Raw genomic sequence first — 15,683 nt, forward strand, 5'->3', positions numbered from 1 at the left:
TAATGCTTTGCCAGCTAATAAGATCATCGTCCCACCGGGCTCTTCCAGCGGGGCATGGAGACACACATGTAACGTATTCCTCCCGTCCTTTCCCTGGCTCTTCCTGCAGCCCAGCTGTACCGAATATTTCAGAGTAAAATGCCAGGTTAGCACCTGCCGCTCGGAGGTGTGAGCCGCAGCAGCCAGAAGGCATCCGATGGATGGGTCCTCCTGGCCTGCCAGCTGCAGAGTTTTTGTGAAATGAGACTTTTGCCCAACGTTCTTCCCATGGCACCTGAAGGAGGTCCATGCTCAGTCCTTTCTGGGTGTCTGGTGATGTCTATGCCTCCTTGCTGCCTTGCAGTTCTTCCAGCTCAGTCATGGCTTTGGCCGGGAGCTTCTTGCGGCGGAACGCCGCTGCGATCTCCTCAAAGGACTTTCCTTTTGTCTCTGGTACTTTGAAGTGTGCGAACAGAAAGAAGACTAGAAGCAGAGCCGCAAAGATCGCAAACACGTACGGTCCACACAGATCCTGCAGTGGGGGAAGTGAGAACAGGGAACATCGCCATCAGCACCGCAGGGGTGGTTTCCCCTTCCTACCCTAGGTGGCTGAGGTGCCCAGCGGGGCTTAGGGATGGCGATCTGGGAGGCACGTCCGTGTCCCGCTGGGCTGCTTTGGGAGGCTGGCAGTGAGGCCATGCCAGTCATTTATTTGTATGGTTTTGGAGGGATTTCTTACCGCTATGTACTGGAAACACATTCCCACGATGAAGTTGCAGGCCCAGTTGCAGAAGCTGGCGACAGCAATGGCGGTGGGGCGCGGGCCTTGGCTGAACAGTTCGGCTACGATAAACCAGGGGATGGGCCCAGGCCCAACTTCAAAGAAGATGACGAAGAGGAAGATCGCGACCATGCTGACATAGCTCATCCAGGCAAACTGGCTCTGCAAGAGGGTGCGCTTGGTGTTACAGTCCTAACACAACTCTCATTCATTATCACCAATTACTTTATTTAGGCTTCTTTTTCAGAAATTTCTTTCTATTCAGACAAGCGGGGACTGAACATGAATAATTAAAGCTCTAAACCTTGTGCTGGGTGCTGGCTGGGCGTGCGGGGCCAGCATTGCTGCTTGCAGAGGGATGTTGGAGCTCACAGCTGTCAACTCAGCTGTACCTTCGAGCCCTTTCCTTGCCTGCAGCATGGCCACGAAGCGGCAAAATGGCATTGTCTTTAATAACCAGGGTGTTCAGTAAAGGAGGGCACCCCTTATGTGGCTTTACATCTTGACAGGGGCTTGCACCAGTGGTTTGGACTGACTTTGATGGGGGCTGGCTCGATCCTCTGCCTGTTCTGCCCCATGTCTCACAGCCTGACCCTTCTCCTCGGTGTCAGAAGGAGTAATTTGTCCCTTTTTTTATGACAAGATGCTAGTCTAGCATCCCTGCATCAAGCCAGGGAGATGCAGGTTGAGGGTTTAAGGCACACAGTTTGCACGTGGAGGTATGGCCTGGGTTTTCTTAGCAGGCATGGGATTATGCTGTGGGAATAGCGCAGTTGCTGTCTAAGGAGCTGAGGTTGTCAGAGGGCTCAGGGAGGGGACAAGGGGACACGTGTCCTTTCTAGCAACATCGGGTTAGCTCAGGGACCAAGGAGTGCAACGTCCTCAGGCACTGCTGTAACCAGAGATGGCTCCAGCTATGGCCACTTTGAACTGTCCCTTCTGAGGACAAATGTTTTCTGAACTTCTTTGAAAAGAAAATGCAAAACATTCACTTTAAAGGGCGGTTTGTCTTCTCTTGTTTGCAAACCATGGAGAAAAAAAATGGAGAGAAATCCTTACCAGGAGCACAAGTCCAACTGTCATGGCCACAGCACTTATTAACATGCCCATCAAACCCGCCAGGAACAGCGACCTCCTGCCCGCCTTCTCCACCAGAAAGACCTGCAGAAACACGTGCAGCAGCTCAGTCTCCAGCACTGCTGCTCTCGGGAGATTCGATCAGGTCCGTTACCAATGAGCGACCTGTTACCACTACCACACCGCACTCCTGCTCTTTTAGCTCTCAGGGTAAAGATTTATGTGCCGGTTTCCAAGTGTCAGAAACTCTGCCGGTGGCTGTTAGGGAGCCAGGCTGAGCAGCCACCCTGCCAAGGGCAAGGCAAAACCACATATACACAGAGCTCATGCGTTTCCAAGCTCTCAGGACTTCCCACCGCTCCTACACATGTATTGCTGACTATGGACTTTTTTTCTCTCTTTTTCAGGAAGAATTAAACTACTAGGTCTGCATTAGTTTGGAAGCAGCCTTCAAAATGAAGCGTGATTCACGTCACATCACAGGCCATTGCACCTTGCCTGTCCTAGGGCAGGGATAGCTGTGTAACAGCTGGAGTCAGGATTTTTCCCCCGATTCCTCCCCTTTTGCTTCGCTGGTAGCCACAAGGCTTAGCTTGCTCCTCCTCAGCTCCTCTTGGTGGACTCCAGTCATCTCACCCAACTTTTGACATCTAAGTCTGTACCAATCACCTCACCCAATGGGGAGATGTAGGTCACTCCAGAGGACAATGCATGTGGCCTGCCCTAAGATACCATGCAGTAGCCTCTGAGGTTGCCTGCTCCTTCCCTTCTGCTCGAAAGGACACCTTTGGCCATCAGCTCAACCTTTTCTGCCATTACAGCAAGTGATTTATGCTTCCAAGAGACCATCTCTTTTGCTGAAGGCAGTTTGTCCTGCTAACTCGTGAAGTTGCAGAGGGCAAGCCTCCACGCTCCCGTCTCCCCTTGCCAAGGTCCACCTGGCTGTCAGTGCTTCTGCTTTTTGATCGGGGTCTGTCGTTTATTGACAAAAGCAGGTAATTTTTAAGCGCTCATGGCCAAAAGAAGCAAAGAGCAAATGCCCCAGGCTGCAAGTACCACAGCCCTGAGGTGGAGAGAGAACTGCAGGAGACCCTCCAAGCTGGAGAAAGACCTCTTCCAGCCGCACACCTCTGTGCCTCATTTCACAATAAGCATCACATTTTCTCCTCTGTACGGGACCTGTGATGGACTTCCTCTGAAGCCGGTTCACCCCAAGACCTCCTATCTCATGCATGCTGGACTAAGATCTCTTAGAGCTGTATATTTCTACCTTCCAGCTAGTCCTGCTTCGTGGTGGGTAGAAGTCCTTTGCTCCCTAAGTCTCTTTAGAGATGTGAGGGAAATGGGCTTGGCATTTTCTGAGCTTCTTATATTAATGGCCACACTAAAAAAATAATTGCTTGCTGATAGGAACTGTGTTAATACTCTCAGGAGAGAGACAAACGTAGGGAAAGAAAACGGAACCATCCTTCTATTGCCGCAGAGCACTGCATAGATACGATGAGGATAGGAGCTAGATTACTTTTATTACTGTGGAATAGAATTTGGATATCGCTCGTGCAGGTGCTATGTACATACAGAAAACTATTTGAAAGATAACAGGTAAGAGGGAGATGGTGAGCTGCTGGCTTCTCCATCACAACCGCATCCCCTGCCTGCTCCCCGAGGGGTACAGGACCTGCGGAATTTCAGTCTGAAAGGCAACTCTTATTTTGGGGGGAAATGCTGAGCTACCAAAGCTTCCCTGAACATGGTGATGCAGTTTTCTCTCATGAGGCATTTAGCAGTGCTGTTTGATCGCAACGGGCTGTATTTCAACGTTTGATTTTTCAAACGAGACTTGCCCGGGGAATGATTTTTCCTGTAAGATGTGCAGGGTCAGCCCTGCAAAACTGCAAATCCCAGCCGCAGCGCCAGGATAAAATCATGTTTCAAAACCACATTGTAGCTTACGTGTTTTTGTAGTCTGGGGAGCAGAAATATTTACTTACGGAGATAACAGTGAAGACTGTGTTCACCACTCCAACGCCAATGGTTGCGTAAACTGGTTGGTCAACTCCAGCTCTCTCAAAAATGCTTGTAGAGTAGTAAAAGATCTATCAAAATACATTAGGAGGAAGGATTAGGCAACAGGGCTGGTGAAACTTTTTGTTCTCTTGAGGGAAGAGGTGCACTTGCTTGGCTGAGATGTGAAGTAATTTAATTATGATTCGTTTTTCAACTTCTAATGGCTTGTTATAATAATTAAAGCTGAAACTTTCAAAGGAGTTGAAAAATCCCATTGAAATTCCCCTCCTGAACTACCGCATTTGCACATTTAAAACTGTTTTCATCCATATAGACCTGTGTTTAATCTTGAAAGCCAAATCACCAGTGCCCAGCGCTGGAGACAAATACCTTAACATGACCGAGTTTTACATGAATTTTAAAATATTCTCACTACATTGGAATGACTTAAATTTCTCCCTTCTCTCCAAGAATAAGGTGATTCCTATCTGGTGGAAGGTAAGGGCAGGAGGTAAATGGGTGGCTGACCTTGTGGCTGGTGGATGGGGCTGGGCACGGCCTCGAGCCAGGGCAGCTGGGCTCCGTGGGGTGCTCATCCCCGGCTCAGCCCCGCGAGGCTGGGTATCCCTGCATGCTGCTCCGCCTTGCGATATGGGAATGCTCTTAGAGTTTTGAAAGCCGGTGGGACAGAGGCCTCAACCTTTGTAAAGTTGCCACCGGACTTTCAAAAATTTGAGTCTTAGCTGATTTTGAAAAGGAGGCTGTATGCTCCTGAGTGTAAAATGGCGATATCTGGTATCCCAGGAGGTGATGCAAAACCTGTTTAGCTAAAAATACCTAGAAGACAGTGATTCTGTGGTTCGTGGGGTGAGCACGTAGTCATTAAAGAGAGCAAACTGTTGACAAACTCAGGTAGGCGGAGGGTGACGGGATAGCTCAGCGTGGATCTGCCGTGCCAGCTGGTTTCGTGCCGAACTCCTTCGCACCCCTCTCCCCTCCTGCCCCCCTGCAGCCCAGCTGGGCGGTGAGGTCCAGCTCCAACACCCGTGGCGGTGGCCGAGGAGCCTACTGCAGTCACGGGAAAGCCTTCTCTTCACCCCTACATGGCTTGGATGGAGCCAGCATTGCCTTTTCATGCTCAGCGTGAAGTTCTTTAAAGACAAATGTTTTTGGGAGACTCACCGCATTGATTCCTGAGAACTGCTGAGATATTTGCACCATCAGCGCCACGATGACAGCCTGTCTATACTTTGAAGAGGTGAAAAGCTGTCTTATGGAGACTTTCTTTTCACTAGCAGCTTCTTCCTTTTCCTTTTCCATCTCAGCAATCTCTTTCATCGGGTCACAGTTTCCTCTGAGCCTTTTCAAACCTGAAGGAAAAAAAAGATTGACATTTTATTTTCAATGGTAGATAAGGAGTAGAGTAAGGACAAGAATCTCTCTACCCAAAACTCAGGGTAAGCCAGCCACATGGACAGTGGTGTCCTCTTGCTCTGAGGACTCCTACGGCACACCAAGGATTGAAGGTGTGCCCGCTTGGCGAAGGGCAGCAGCACATTAGTTCTGCGAAGGCTCTGAGACACCACGCTCAAGCCCCATCCCTCAGCAATGCTTGTTAGCCCCATGCAAACATATCTCATTACTTTCTGGTCCAGAGCTAATTTATACTTCAGCAGCTCAGAACTTCTTTTCTCAGTTTCAGCTATGTCCTACCACTGACCACTCTTAGTCCTTGCAGACAGCTGGAACCAGCTAAGGAGAGCCGTGCTGGAAGATGTAGAAGCGGTTGCAGTAACTGCTGTGGATTTGCTGTGTAGTTGCAAAAAGCAGGGAGGCTAGAGAGATCTGTTGTCCCCCAGAAGATGTCATTTTTACACCTGGTTGAAATCCCTTCCAACTGAATGGGGTTTTTGCGGGGGTGACATCTGCTAGATGCGATCTCTCTGATGGAAAGGAGTAACATGTTAAGGCTCACATCACCCGCAGCGACACAGAAGCAAGCGTGCCTTAGGCAGTGACCATACGTGGGTGTCCAAAATCCCTCCTGCAAATGTGCTGCGTGGGATGGAGCAGATCCACGCGTGAACCCTCACCTGGGCTTTTCCTTCTGTGTAAAACCAACTCCAGACAAACCCAGAATTTGTGTCTTACTTTTTTTAGCTTCCTCCACCTTCCCCAGTTTGATGTAAAGGTATCGGGGGCTCTCCGGGCACAGTAAGAGCAGGAAGAACTGCAGGAGGGCAGCCACACCGGACAGACCCAGGAGCAGGGGCCACATCTCGTCGTTGCCCAGGAGAAAGTCTAGTCCGAGGACCTGGAATAATTGAGGGATGTTTGAATGGCTTATTTCGCACCCTGGAAAAAGAAAGCGATTGACCACTATGGCATTTCAAAGTGACAACCTGGAAGAAAACTAGAAGCAAATACCAATTCTCAGTCTTAACAATTTGATTTCTTTAGTTATGGTGCACATTTACAAGGAGGGAATGAACAGATGGTATAAAGTGTCATGAGCAAGACTTTGGCTTACAGGTGCTGTGGGACAGCCCTCTGCAAGCCTGTTCCCCACCCTGGGGTGACTCGGTCCTCCTTGGGACGTGCCACAGGCAGGAGACCTGTGCCTGCCCAAAACCACTGTGTGAACAGCTCAGCAAATACAGGCACGCCGATGAAATGTTTTCTCCTCAGACCTTGCTGTCCTGAGTTTTTAGGGTATGGGTTTTTATCGGCATATGTGTCCGAAGGAACTCCAGAACGGGGCAGAGCGTGGATGGAGGTCCACGCAGCGTGGGGTGCCCCAGATGCCTGGCCACTAACCAGCACAGTCTGAGCACCGGGGCTGCAGCGCAGCATGAGGTTCAGCAAAGAGGCTAACTTGAGCTTTGCTTCAGTGTGCGATTATGGCATTGACAAAGAAAAGGTGCTCCAGAGGGGCTGTGAGTACTTGCAACCTTTTTTCTTCCATAATTTGCAAAGCATTCTTTATATTCCCACAGCCAGTGAAGCCGGCAGGATCTACCTTACGAGCTTTTGTTCCCCATGGTCTTCCCATAGTATTTGGCTAAATCAGATTAGATGAACTTCATGGTTATGTGAAGTTTTTCTGGATGTGTGGGTTCTTGGTACATTTATGTGCCCATCTGTCTGTGGTTATGTGAAGTTTTTCTGGATGTGTTAGTTCTTGGTACATTTATGTGCCCATCTGTCACATAGCTGGGACTCCTGCCACAGTGGGCAATGCTGACGGGGACATTGGGCTCCCTGCTTCTCTGATGAAGCCATTTTTAAGTACCCGAATATCAGGGATCTCATGTTCAGGATGCAGCCTGACTCTGACAAGATGCTTACAGAAACTTCTTAGGGGAGGGGAGAAATTGTTTGCAGAAGTACCTTTTACTTCATGAGAAATCACCTTTGTAAGACAGCTCTGACTCAAGGTAGGAGTTTAACCTCCTTAGAGCAGATTGCTTTGCACTCTCTTTGGTTTTGGGGTGGAATGGTGAGTGACACCCCAGCGTATCACTGGGGTATCCCTAATCTCTCAAATATCTTCTCTGGACTCATGTGCTTTCCTTCTTACCTGGCTGATGAGGATACCCGTGACGATAGCAAGCTGGTGCAACGTCCCCAGTGCTCCTCGAAGGGCCGTGGGAGAGACCTCGCTGACGTACATGGGCACGAGTCCGGAGGAGAGCCCTGCACCGAGCACATGCGGACGTCACCTCTTCTAGACCACAGCTCAGCCACCAGCAGAAACCACTTCCCAAACGGGAAAGGAGGATGGAGCCTGTGTGCTGCATCCCACATCCCACCAAGCCCCTCGTGCCTGGCTGGGAGCCACCCGCACTCTGCAAAGGTGTTTGGATATCCCCGAATTCAGAGCCCCAAGCCGGGAAGCCTTTACACTTGAACACACACATACAAGCATGGAGCAGAGATTGTCTGCTGGGAGAAGTTATCACAGAGCAAAGAGCTTTCTTAAAACTTGCCTTGAACCTTCAGAGTGGAGTATTGTATTTGCATACCCGTAACAATGATAATGAGCTGTTATATCTAAGCTAATTCTAATGTAATTCCCTATTATTTGCCTTGTATCTTATCCTCTCTAAGTACAGTGCTCCTGTACTATCTGCTCGATAGTACTGTTGTTTAGGGAACCTGTTGAATAGCATGGCTAATAACGTACTGTTACAACAGCCACCAGCAGGATTGAGCCTTGAGATACAAAGGAGGGACTCGCTCCTTTCTAGGCTACGTAAAATAAACTGATTTCATGATAGAACCAACCCAAATACTTCTGGGAAAGATCCGGGATTGAGAAGGACACACGTAGGGTGAAGAGGAAAACTCCCACCTGTGAAACCCCTTCTGAACTCAAAAAAAAAAAAAAAGATTTAAAAATAGAAGAAACTCTAAGTGCAGCCATGGATCAATGCAGCACCCAGCACCCTGCTAAGGGACAGCTGGCCCTGCCTGGACTTACCGCAGTACAGCCCCGTGACGGCTCTCCCGGCGATGATGAGCATGTGAGACGGCCCAAATTTCGCCAGCCCCATGAGGAGGTTCCCAGCGATGGAGAGGACGTTCACCACCAGCATGGCTTTCACCCTGCAAGGCAGCAGCAGCACAGCTCGTTCCGGCACCTCTCTCAGCCAAAGCAGCCATCGCAACATACAATCAGAGCTATTAAGTGACTTCTAATCAACACTACAGGGGAAAAAAATTGTAGGCACTGAAAAATATCGGGCAGAGGTGCAATCAGAGTAGCTAAAAGTATATAATAATCTTGTGCAAATACTGTTCGGATGCCCTCCTCTCCCTTTTGGCATGGAAAGGAAAGGGGGAATTTGGAAGTTAGTCAAGGCTGCTCATCAGCTGCTTGTCTGAAGTGCTAAAAGTTGCAATAAAACACCTGATTTATAATTGAGGATTTTCATAAGCCAGAGCTCTGTGATGGTTGGAACAGTATTCTGGAGGTTTGAGGTGGTTTTTGTTTTCTTTTTTTCATTAAATTGGGGAAAAGAATACAAATTGTATTTCTATGGGGAGGAAACAGTTCTAGGGGAAAAATCAAACAAAAAGGCTCGGGCTGTGGCACGTGAGTCACAGCACACAAGGTCCTCTCACCTCCCCAGCCGGTCGCCGATCCACCCCACGGTGAAGGAGGAGACCATGCCGCCGATGGCGAACACGGAGACGGAGAGGGACCAGTACATGGTGAGGATGTGCGGGGAGGTGGCGAGGTCCTCACCGGTGTTGGCTGGGGGTGCGAGCGTGCCCTCGATGCCACCCCAGGGCTCTGTGCCAGGGACAGGGACGGTGCCATTCTCCCCGGAGGCGTTGGTGGCATGTCTGTCCAGTGGGGCAATGCCCAGCACGCGGCTGTAGTGGGCTTCTATCACCTGTGATGGGCAAAGAGGAAAAATGCCATCAGCTCAAATCTATAACCACCGCCAACGCCTGGTTTAGGGCTTTTTTTATTGCCCCAGGAAAATCTTTTTGTCACAGGCTCTGCAGGGGTGAAATCTTGGGGTCCTGCCCAGCTCCCCAGCACCCAGACCCCAGCGGGGAGGGACCGTGAGGGCAGGCGTGGGGCATCCCCCCTCGTCCAACGCCACCTCCCAGGGACGGGGTAAGTGTGGTATCCGGATTCGGCACCCACGGAGAGGTGCAGTCGCTCGGTCTGAGCACAGGGACCACGTTGCAGTGGGGACAGCACCACGACGTGCAGAGCCCCACTCCTTTTGCAGGAGAGGTGGCAGCAAGGAGTCCTCACTGTTTTCTCACCCTGCTGCCTTATCGTGGGGGATTTCTACTGCGGGAGATAGCACCTGGGGAAGGGACAGAGCCCTCCTGAGGGCTTCTGCAAGGGACAAACCAGGATGAAGCCCTCATCCCTTGGCCGTGTACGGCTTGGGGGGGGCTCAGCTTACCTTCTGGGGGGCGTTAATGACACCCAGGCTGTAGCCGTACTGGAAGAAGCCCAACACCGCGGTGAAGACGGAGAGGACCAGCGTTCCTGTGAGGTGCTGGGGGAGGAAGCAGAAGACAGCCTCACCCCGCTGCCCTAGCCCTGCCCAAACCCGGGGGGGTTGCACCCCATCCGTAACCCAAGGGATCTTGCTGCCCAGGACAGCAGCACCCAGGGATGCTGCTGCAGCAGCACAGGCGCTTTGGCTGGCTCCAAAAGAGAAGAGAAAGTCCCTGGGGGTGGGCAGGATCAGGCATTGCCCCACAAAGAGCGATGTGTGCCGGGGCTCTCCCTGCTGCGTTGCCCATCCTCGCCCCGGTGCAGCGCAGGCAGCGGCAGCAGCAGACCTGCCCCATCCCCAGCCCACGGGCAGCACCGCCGCTGAAGCCGAACAGCTAGGAAAAAAATAACCAAAACGGTGTTGTTCAGCAGTGCTGTTTCAAGTATTGTTTCCTCCCATCACAGTTAAAATTATCTGATGAGCTGATGGAGCTCTTCAAAATAAAATAGAATCCCTTGACCCCTTTGCCCCTGCGCTCAGTCTGCAGACATCAAAGAGCAATTAATTAGGGGAAGAGATTTTGTTGTTGTTGTTGTTGATTTTGGTCTCAGCAAGCAATAAATGCCATTGCTCAGTGCTGGGGTCCCGGAGAAATTGTAGTGCAAAATTACCCCCGAGCCATGATTACCTTCTCTGCTTGCATTTTGCTTTTCTTGTCCATCCCGCAGCTCCTCCGCTGTCCTCCCAGGAGCGGTCACTGTCCTGGGCTGCGGAGCGAGGAGGGAGCTCGGGCAGGGAAGGAGGGACAGCAGGGCTGGGATGAAGGCAGCGAAACTGGCCGGTGCTCCGAGAGATGGGACTATATAAACTCTGGAGTTAATGAGAAACCCAAGCCTTCCATGCGTTATTTGGCCACTGCTCGGCTCAGAGCAGCCACTACCAACCCCTGTATTTTGGGGGGGACAAACGAAACAACCGGAGACCCGCAAAGACATAGAGTGGACCTAGGAAATTCAGATGATCCAGCTGAAAGGCTGGTTTGGGGCTGTCCCTCAGCTGAACCCTCTGCGATGTGACATGCCAGGGACTTGGGAACATGCTACGGCCTCTTTCGAGATGTTCAACACCTTTCTTGGCTTCTGCGCTGGGTTTATGTGCTACGTTACAAACCCCTTGCTGAATTAGCAAGAAGAAACCTTTCCAGCATATGTAGCAAAGAAGCTAGAAAATGACTAAGAGTGTTTTATTTAGATAGCACTTGGCACCTGCTTTAAAATATTTTATGTGTGTGTATAACATACACAGCCAAACATATATAAATACAGATGTATGCAGGTCTCTCTATACGTACCTGCATGCACACAGCCCCGTCAACACGTAGCTGTAATGCTGGTTACGTATGTGTCCTGAGCGTTCAGAGGAGTCGGCTGTATGTGCATATGGAGATATAACATAGCAAAATTACCCTGAATATTACAGTAACATATGTTTTCATTAAAAAGCCCCCAACAGCGTGAACGCTGAGCCTTTCAGCACCACCAGCTGATTGCTGCGCTGTCAAATATTGCCGATGCTAGCAAATATTGCCGATGCTAGCAAAAAAATACGACTGATGCTGCCAAACATCACAGCCCTTTGGCTTGGCTCACTCGGTAGTCTTGAACTTTGCACATCTGCAAAAGCTGGTCTGAGCTGGTCTCGCTTGGGCTTTGCTGTCCTTGACATCGTCAGCGAGATGAGATGCAGGGCCGGGGTGGATGGCAGCATCCGTAGCAGACATGTCAAAGTCTGAATCAGCCGAGAAGGTTATTAATGCTGATTAATGCCATTACCTTCCAGAGAAGTCCCCGATGGGTCCGGCAGCCAAGTTACGGCGACTCATTGGATGATGCTCTGACTCAGCCAGGCTTCACGTCGGCACGAAATGTACTTTCTACAGAGGAAGAGGGAAAAAAAAAAAAAAAAGGATGAGAGTAAGACCACTAATCTTTGCACTGGCCTCCTCCAGTAAAGTAAAACTTTAACTGGAGGAGAAAAGTTCATTGCATTAATGCAGGCATTGATTCCAGTTGCAGCACCGGCAGTCCCCTCTCCGGCTGGCAGAGCTGCAAGGGTTGGGGGTGGGGGCGGGAGAGGCTGAGCTTTTTGAGGTTTTTCCCCTGTATTTGTCCTTCCAGCTGGAATCTTTGCCCATGGTGTTTGTTTGCTCGCCGTGTGTGGATACCCAAGCATTTCCAAGCACTGTTTCTTTGCATTGTGGTTAAATGCCTCCGTGCCGGGGGCTGACAGGATTAGACAATTAACAGACTGCTCAAGTTTGAGTCAGAAAACAAGAGCCCTGACCCAATATCCCAAACTGAAACCCTCAGGCACTGTGAAATCCCTGGCCAGGACCGGTGTCCTCCTCTGGGATCCCCATCCCGTCACGGGTGCCCAGCCAAGGGAGGATGATGATGCTTTTTCCCCCTCTACTCTTCCCAGCCTGCTAGAGCAGTGTGAGGGGGCAAAGGCCATCTATGTACCATCTACGTACCGAAAGGTGAGAGCAGGGCGGCCTTGCCATGGCTTGTGCCCTGTCCTGTCCTCCCCGCTGCTGCTTACAGAGCAGAACCCTCCCTTAATCCGGCTTCCCGGGAAGGGGGGTGCCGCACAGTGGGGAGGCATGGGTGAGCATCAATCACTTCCCCAGGAGCAGCCCGGCAACTTCCATGGAAATCTTGGATGCCAAATGCTGGAAGTCCCATGGCCACCAGCTTCCCTCGGCCAGGTCTGCTGGTAAAAGGCGTAAAGTTATCCCGGGGCTCAGCCATCCCTTCCCGGCCCCTCTTACCCTCCCTGCCGGGCTGGATGCTGTGACCCGGTGCTCAGGGCTGCCTCACCTCTGGTGTCCAGCCCCCAGGTGATGCCACCTGGGCTGTGACACACTCCTCCAGAGCACTGCCCCTGTGCAATTTAAGCACATATTTAGCTCTCAGTGACACTAACAGATTCAAGCCCCAGCGTTTTTATGAACAGGGCGTCTGGATGCAGATGTGCCGATTAGCAGAGGTCAGCTTGAGGCTGGTCCCCAGGCTCAGGGATGGAAAAGGGCGATGTATGAATCTGCCTCTCGCTGCAGTCATCCCCCAAGAGCATCACACCTTGACCGTTAGCTTGGAAAACTGAAGCACAGCGTTCCTACGTGCTAGAGCACCGGGCCCAACTCCACCAGGATGAACGATCCGCCCATCAGACCGCTTGCATATTTGACAGCCGGTTGTGGGACGGCAGCCCGTAGGGTGCGGTTATAAGCCCAATGCCAACCCGTCCCATGGCTGGCCAGCCTCGCCAGGCAGGGTTAAGTGATTTGACCAAGGGCACAGAGCTCAAAGGGGCAAAGGAGGGGAGGTGGCATCTTCCCTGCGGGGCCAGCCCTGCTATCCTCATCCTCACCACTGGGACCCCAGGTTTGCCAGCCTGGGGCTTGTTTGAATGTTCTCTTGTCCACGTTCAGATGATCTCTGAAGACGTCTGAGGGTGACAAGAGCAGCGGCTGCGTGGGGCCCTCGGCGACCCCCATACCAAAGCCACACCTCGTGGGCCAGTGGGAGCTGCCCGAGCCCCAGCTGCAGCAGCCACACAACCACCCACCGAGCTGCCCAGCTTGTCACCCAGTTCCTACTAATGCTGGGAAACAAGCGATACACAAAACTGCGGGAGGCCTCAGAATAATTAGAAAAAAAAAAAAAAAGGATGTTTGAAGGTGACGAGAGCATTCGGTCAGCTCCGATCCTGCCTTGCGCAGAGACTGTCCCCTCGTACACACGGCGCTTTCCTTGCCAGAGCAAAGGGAGCAGCTCAGCCAGAGGGATTCATCCCAAAGTTATTCAGGGAATGTGGTGCGATGCAAAGGTGAAACGTGCAGAGGACAAACGTGGGTCTCCGCGCATGTGGCTGAGCGCTGCCGTGGGTCCAGGTGGCCCTAGACTGTGGGCATCACTGCCCTTCAAAGGTAAAGCGCTGTAAAAATACCAATTTCGCTGTTTTCAGGAGAACAGCACACACAGCACCCCCGGTTAGTGCTTTGGCCAGTGCCGTAGGGTTTTGTGGCTTTTCTCCAGGGCTCCCAGCAAGAAGCTGCTCCAAACTGCTCTCCTAGCACCTCATTGCCCGAGTGCGCGATACAGGGAAGTGCCAGGAATCCCGAACAGCATCCAGCCCCTTACCCTGGGTGACTGCACCTTGTAGCATGAATCGTGATGTTTCGTGATGGGCATCATTTACATGATTTGCAAACAACAGTGCTTGCATTATTGCTAACACTTTATTTTAATAATAAAGTGCAAGAACTATGTATAATGTCACTGTTACGCAGTATTGCCATGCTTATTGCTTACTATATGTTGTGTCTACTCTTAACTGGTGGTGTTGCTAAATCTAATGCTATGTGATAAAAGCAATGGGTTGAAGTTTAAGTTGAGCTTTGCTTTTGAACAACTGAACATGCTGTCGCATCAGTGGAAAGCATTTACAGATACCAGAAGGACAGTGAGACTTTCCCTGTGGCGGGGGTAATTTGTGCACCCGTTTTACTGCCTCTGGGTCATTCAGAGGGAGCTCTGGTGTTAAAAAAAAAGGAAAAGAAGAAAACATACACCGAAACAAAAAAAGAAAAAGAGGGATCCAGACCATCAGGCTGCAGCTCTCCAGGTAAGAGCCAGCTGATGGGGCACACCAGAGGCTGGCACAAAAAGGACACGATATATGTTCATTTCTTCTCTCTGCACAGCAGCTGGGGCCACTTGCGGGATGGGGGCTTCAGGCCGACAAAACACATTTGAGAGAGAGAATTCGGTGCATTTACAGCACTGTTGTAAAGATAGCGGTGTGTTGGCCTTGTACCCTTCCAGCAAAAACTAGTAGCATTAAACCAAGGGAATTTAATCGGGCTGTTCGCACCCCCTCCAGCTCTGGGTGGTGGAGCATCTCCCAGAACAGAAAAATCGGGAAGCAGACTCAGCAAACCTCCTCTGCAGTAGCTCACGGCAGCCAAGATGGCAGCAGCAGCTCTGCAGCGGTGCGCAGGGCACTAAACAGATACCGCAGGGGCACGGCGGTTGCGACAGGCATCCTACGCCTTGAACTGCATCCTTATTGCCGAGAACATCTCTACTGGATCTCCTTAGGGGAGCCGTGCCCCGAGGTGGGTGGCTTACCATCCTGGGCACAGGCACACTATGGTATGGAGGTCCATCCCGCACCTTCAGGAAGAAGCAGATTCAGTCCCCACTGCTGCTCGCTGCCGGCCTACGTGATGCTCACGTTGGCCCCGATTACGTAGCGTCAACGTGCAAATTGTTGCATGAGCAGCAAGGGACCTGCCTGGGCTCAGGTTGAGACAAGCACGACAACTTCAGCCATTTCCAGCAACCAGCCCAGCTCCGGGGCCGGGGCCAGGGTCACCTCAAGCATCTCCTTTCTGTCCCAAAAATACATAACATGATCAACCCCAAAACCATCTCACAAGAAGAAAAATGCCATTTGATAATCATTTTGAAACAGATTTGAAAACACATTCAATTCCCCCAAGTAACTGCTATGGCCTTACCTCAGAGCATCCTTTCCCTTGGGAATGGTGCCTAGCACCTCCCCGGTGCCTGCAGTGTACTGGGGGTAACCAGCGGCCCCGCACGGCCTCGTGCCGGCTCTCAGGGCTTTTCTTTCATTTACCACGGAGGGTACGACTCGTCCCTGAAGTTTACGCAATATTGCACAGCAACTCTGTAAATAATTGAATCTGCACCAGGCTCAAGTGACTCCTGCATGCACAGACATCATTTCTCTTTTTCCTCCTGCAGCCCTGCTGAGCTGAACAAGGAAGTTTCCTT

At 51.2% G+C, this 15,683-nt stretch overlaps 1 protein-coding gene across 1 annotated transcript; it reads right to left on the reverse strand.

Moving 5' to 3' along the window:
• Nucleotides 1–319: 319 nt before the first annotated feature.
• On the reverse strand, nucleotides 320–10,537 carry SLC2A2 (solute carrier family 2 (facilitated glucose transporter), member 2). The gene is made up of 11 exons (XM_009704412.1): nucleotides 10,505–10,537; nucleotides 9,778–9,873; nucleotides 8,972–9,246; nucleotides 8,328–8,452; nucleotides 7,425–7,540; nucleotides 5,996–6,158; nucleotides 5,027–5,214; nucleotides 3,829–3,933; nucleotides 1,820–1,921; nucleotides 719–922; nucleotides 320–511 (listed from the first exon to the last, which is right to left on the reverse strand). Exons 1-11 carry the CDS (start codon nucleotides 10,535–10,537, stop codon nucleotides 320–322), a joined length of 1,599 nt encoding a protein of 532 aa, XP_009702714.1.
• Between the last annotated feature and the right edge of the window lie 5,146 nt (nucleotides 10,538–15,683).

This window comes from Cariama cristata, unplaced genomic scaffold (genome assembly GCF_000690535.1).
Source record: "Cariama cristata isolate BGI_N322 unplaced genomic scaffold, ASM69053v1 scaffold19887, whole genome shotgun sequence".
Lineage (NCBI taxonomy): Eukaryota > Metazoa > Chordata > Aves > Cariamiformes > Cariamidae > Cariama > Cariama cristata.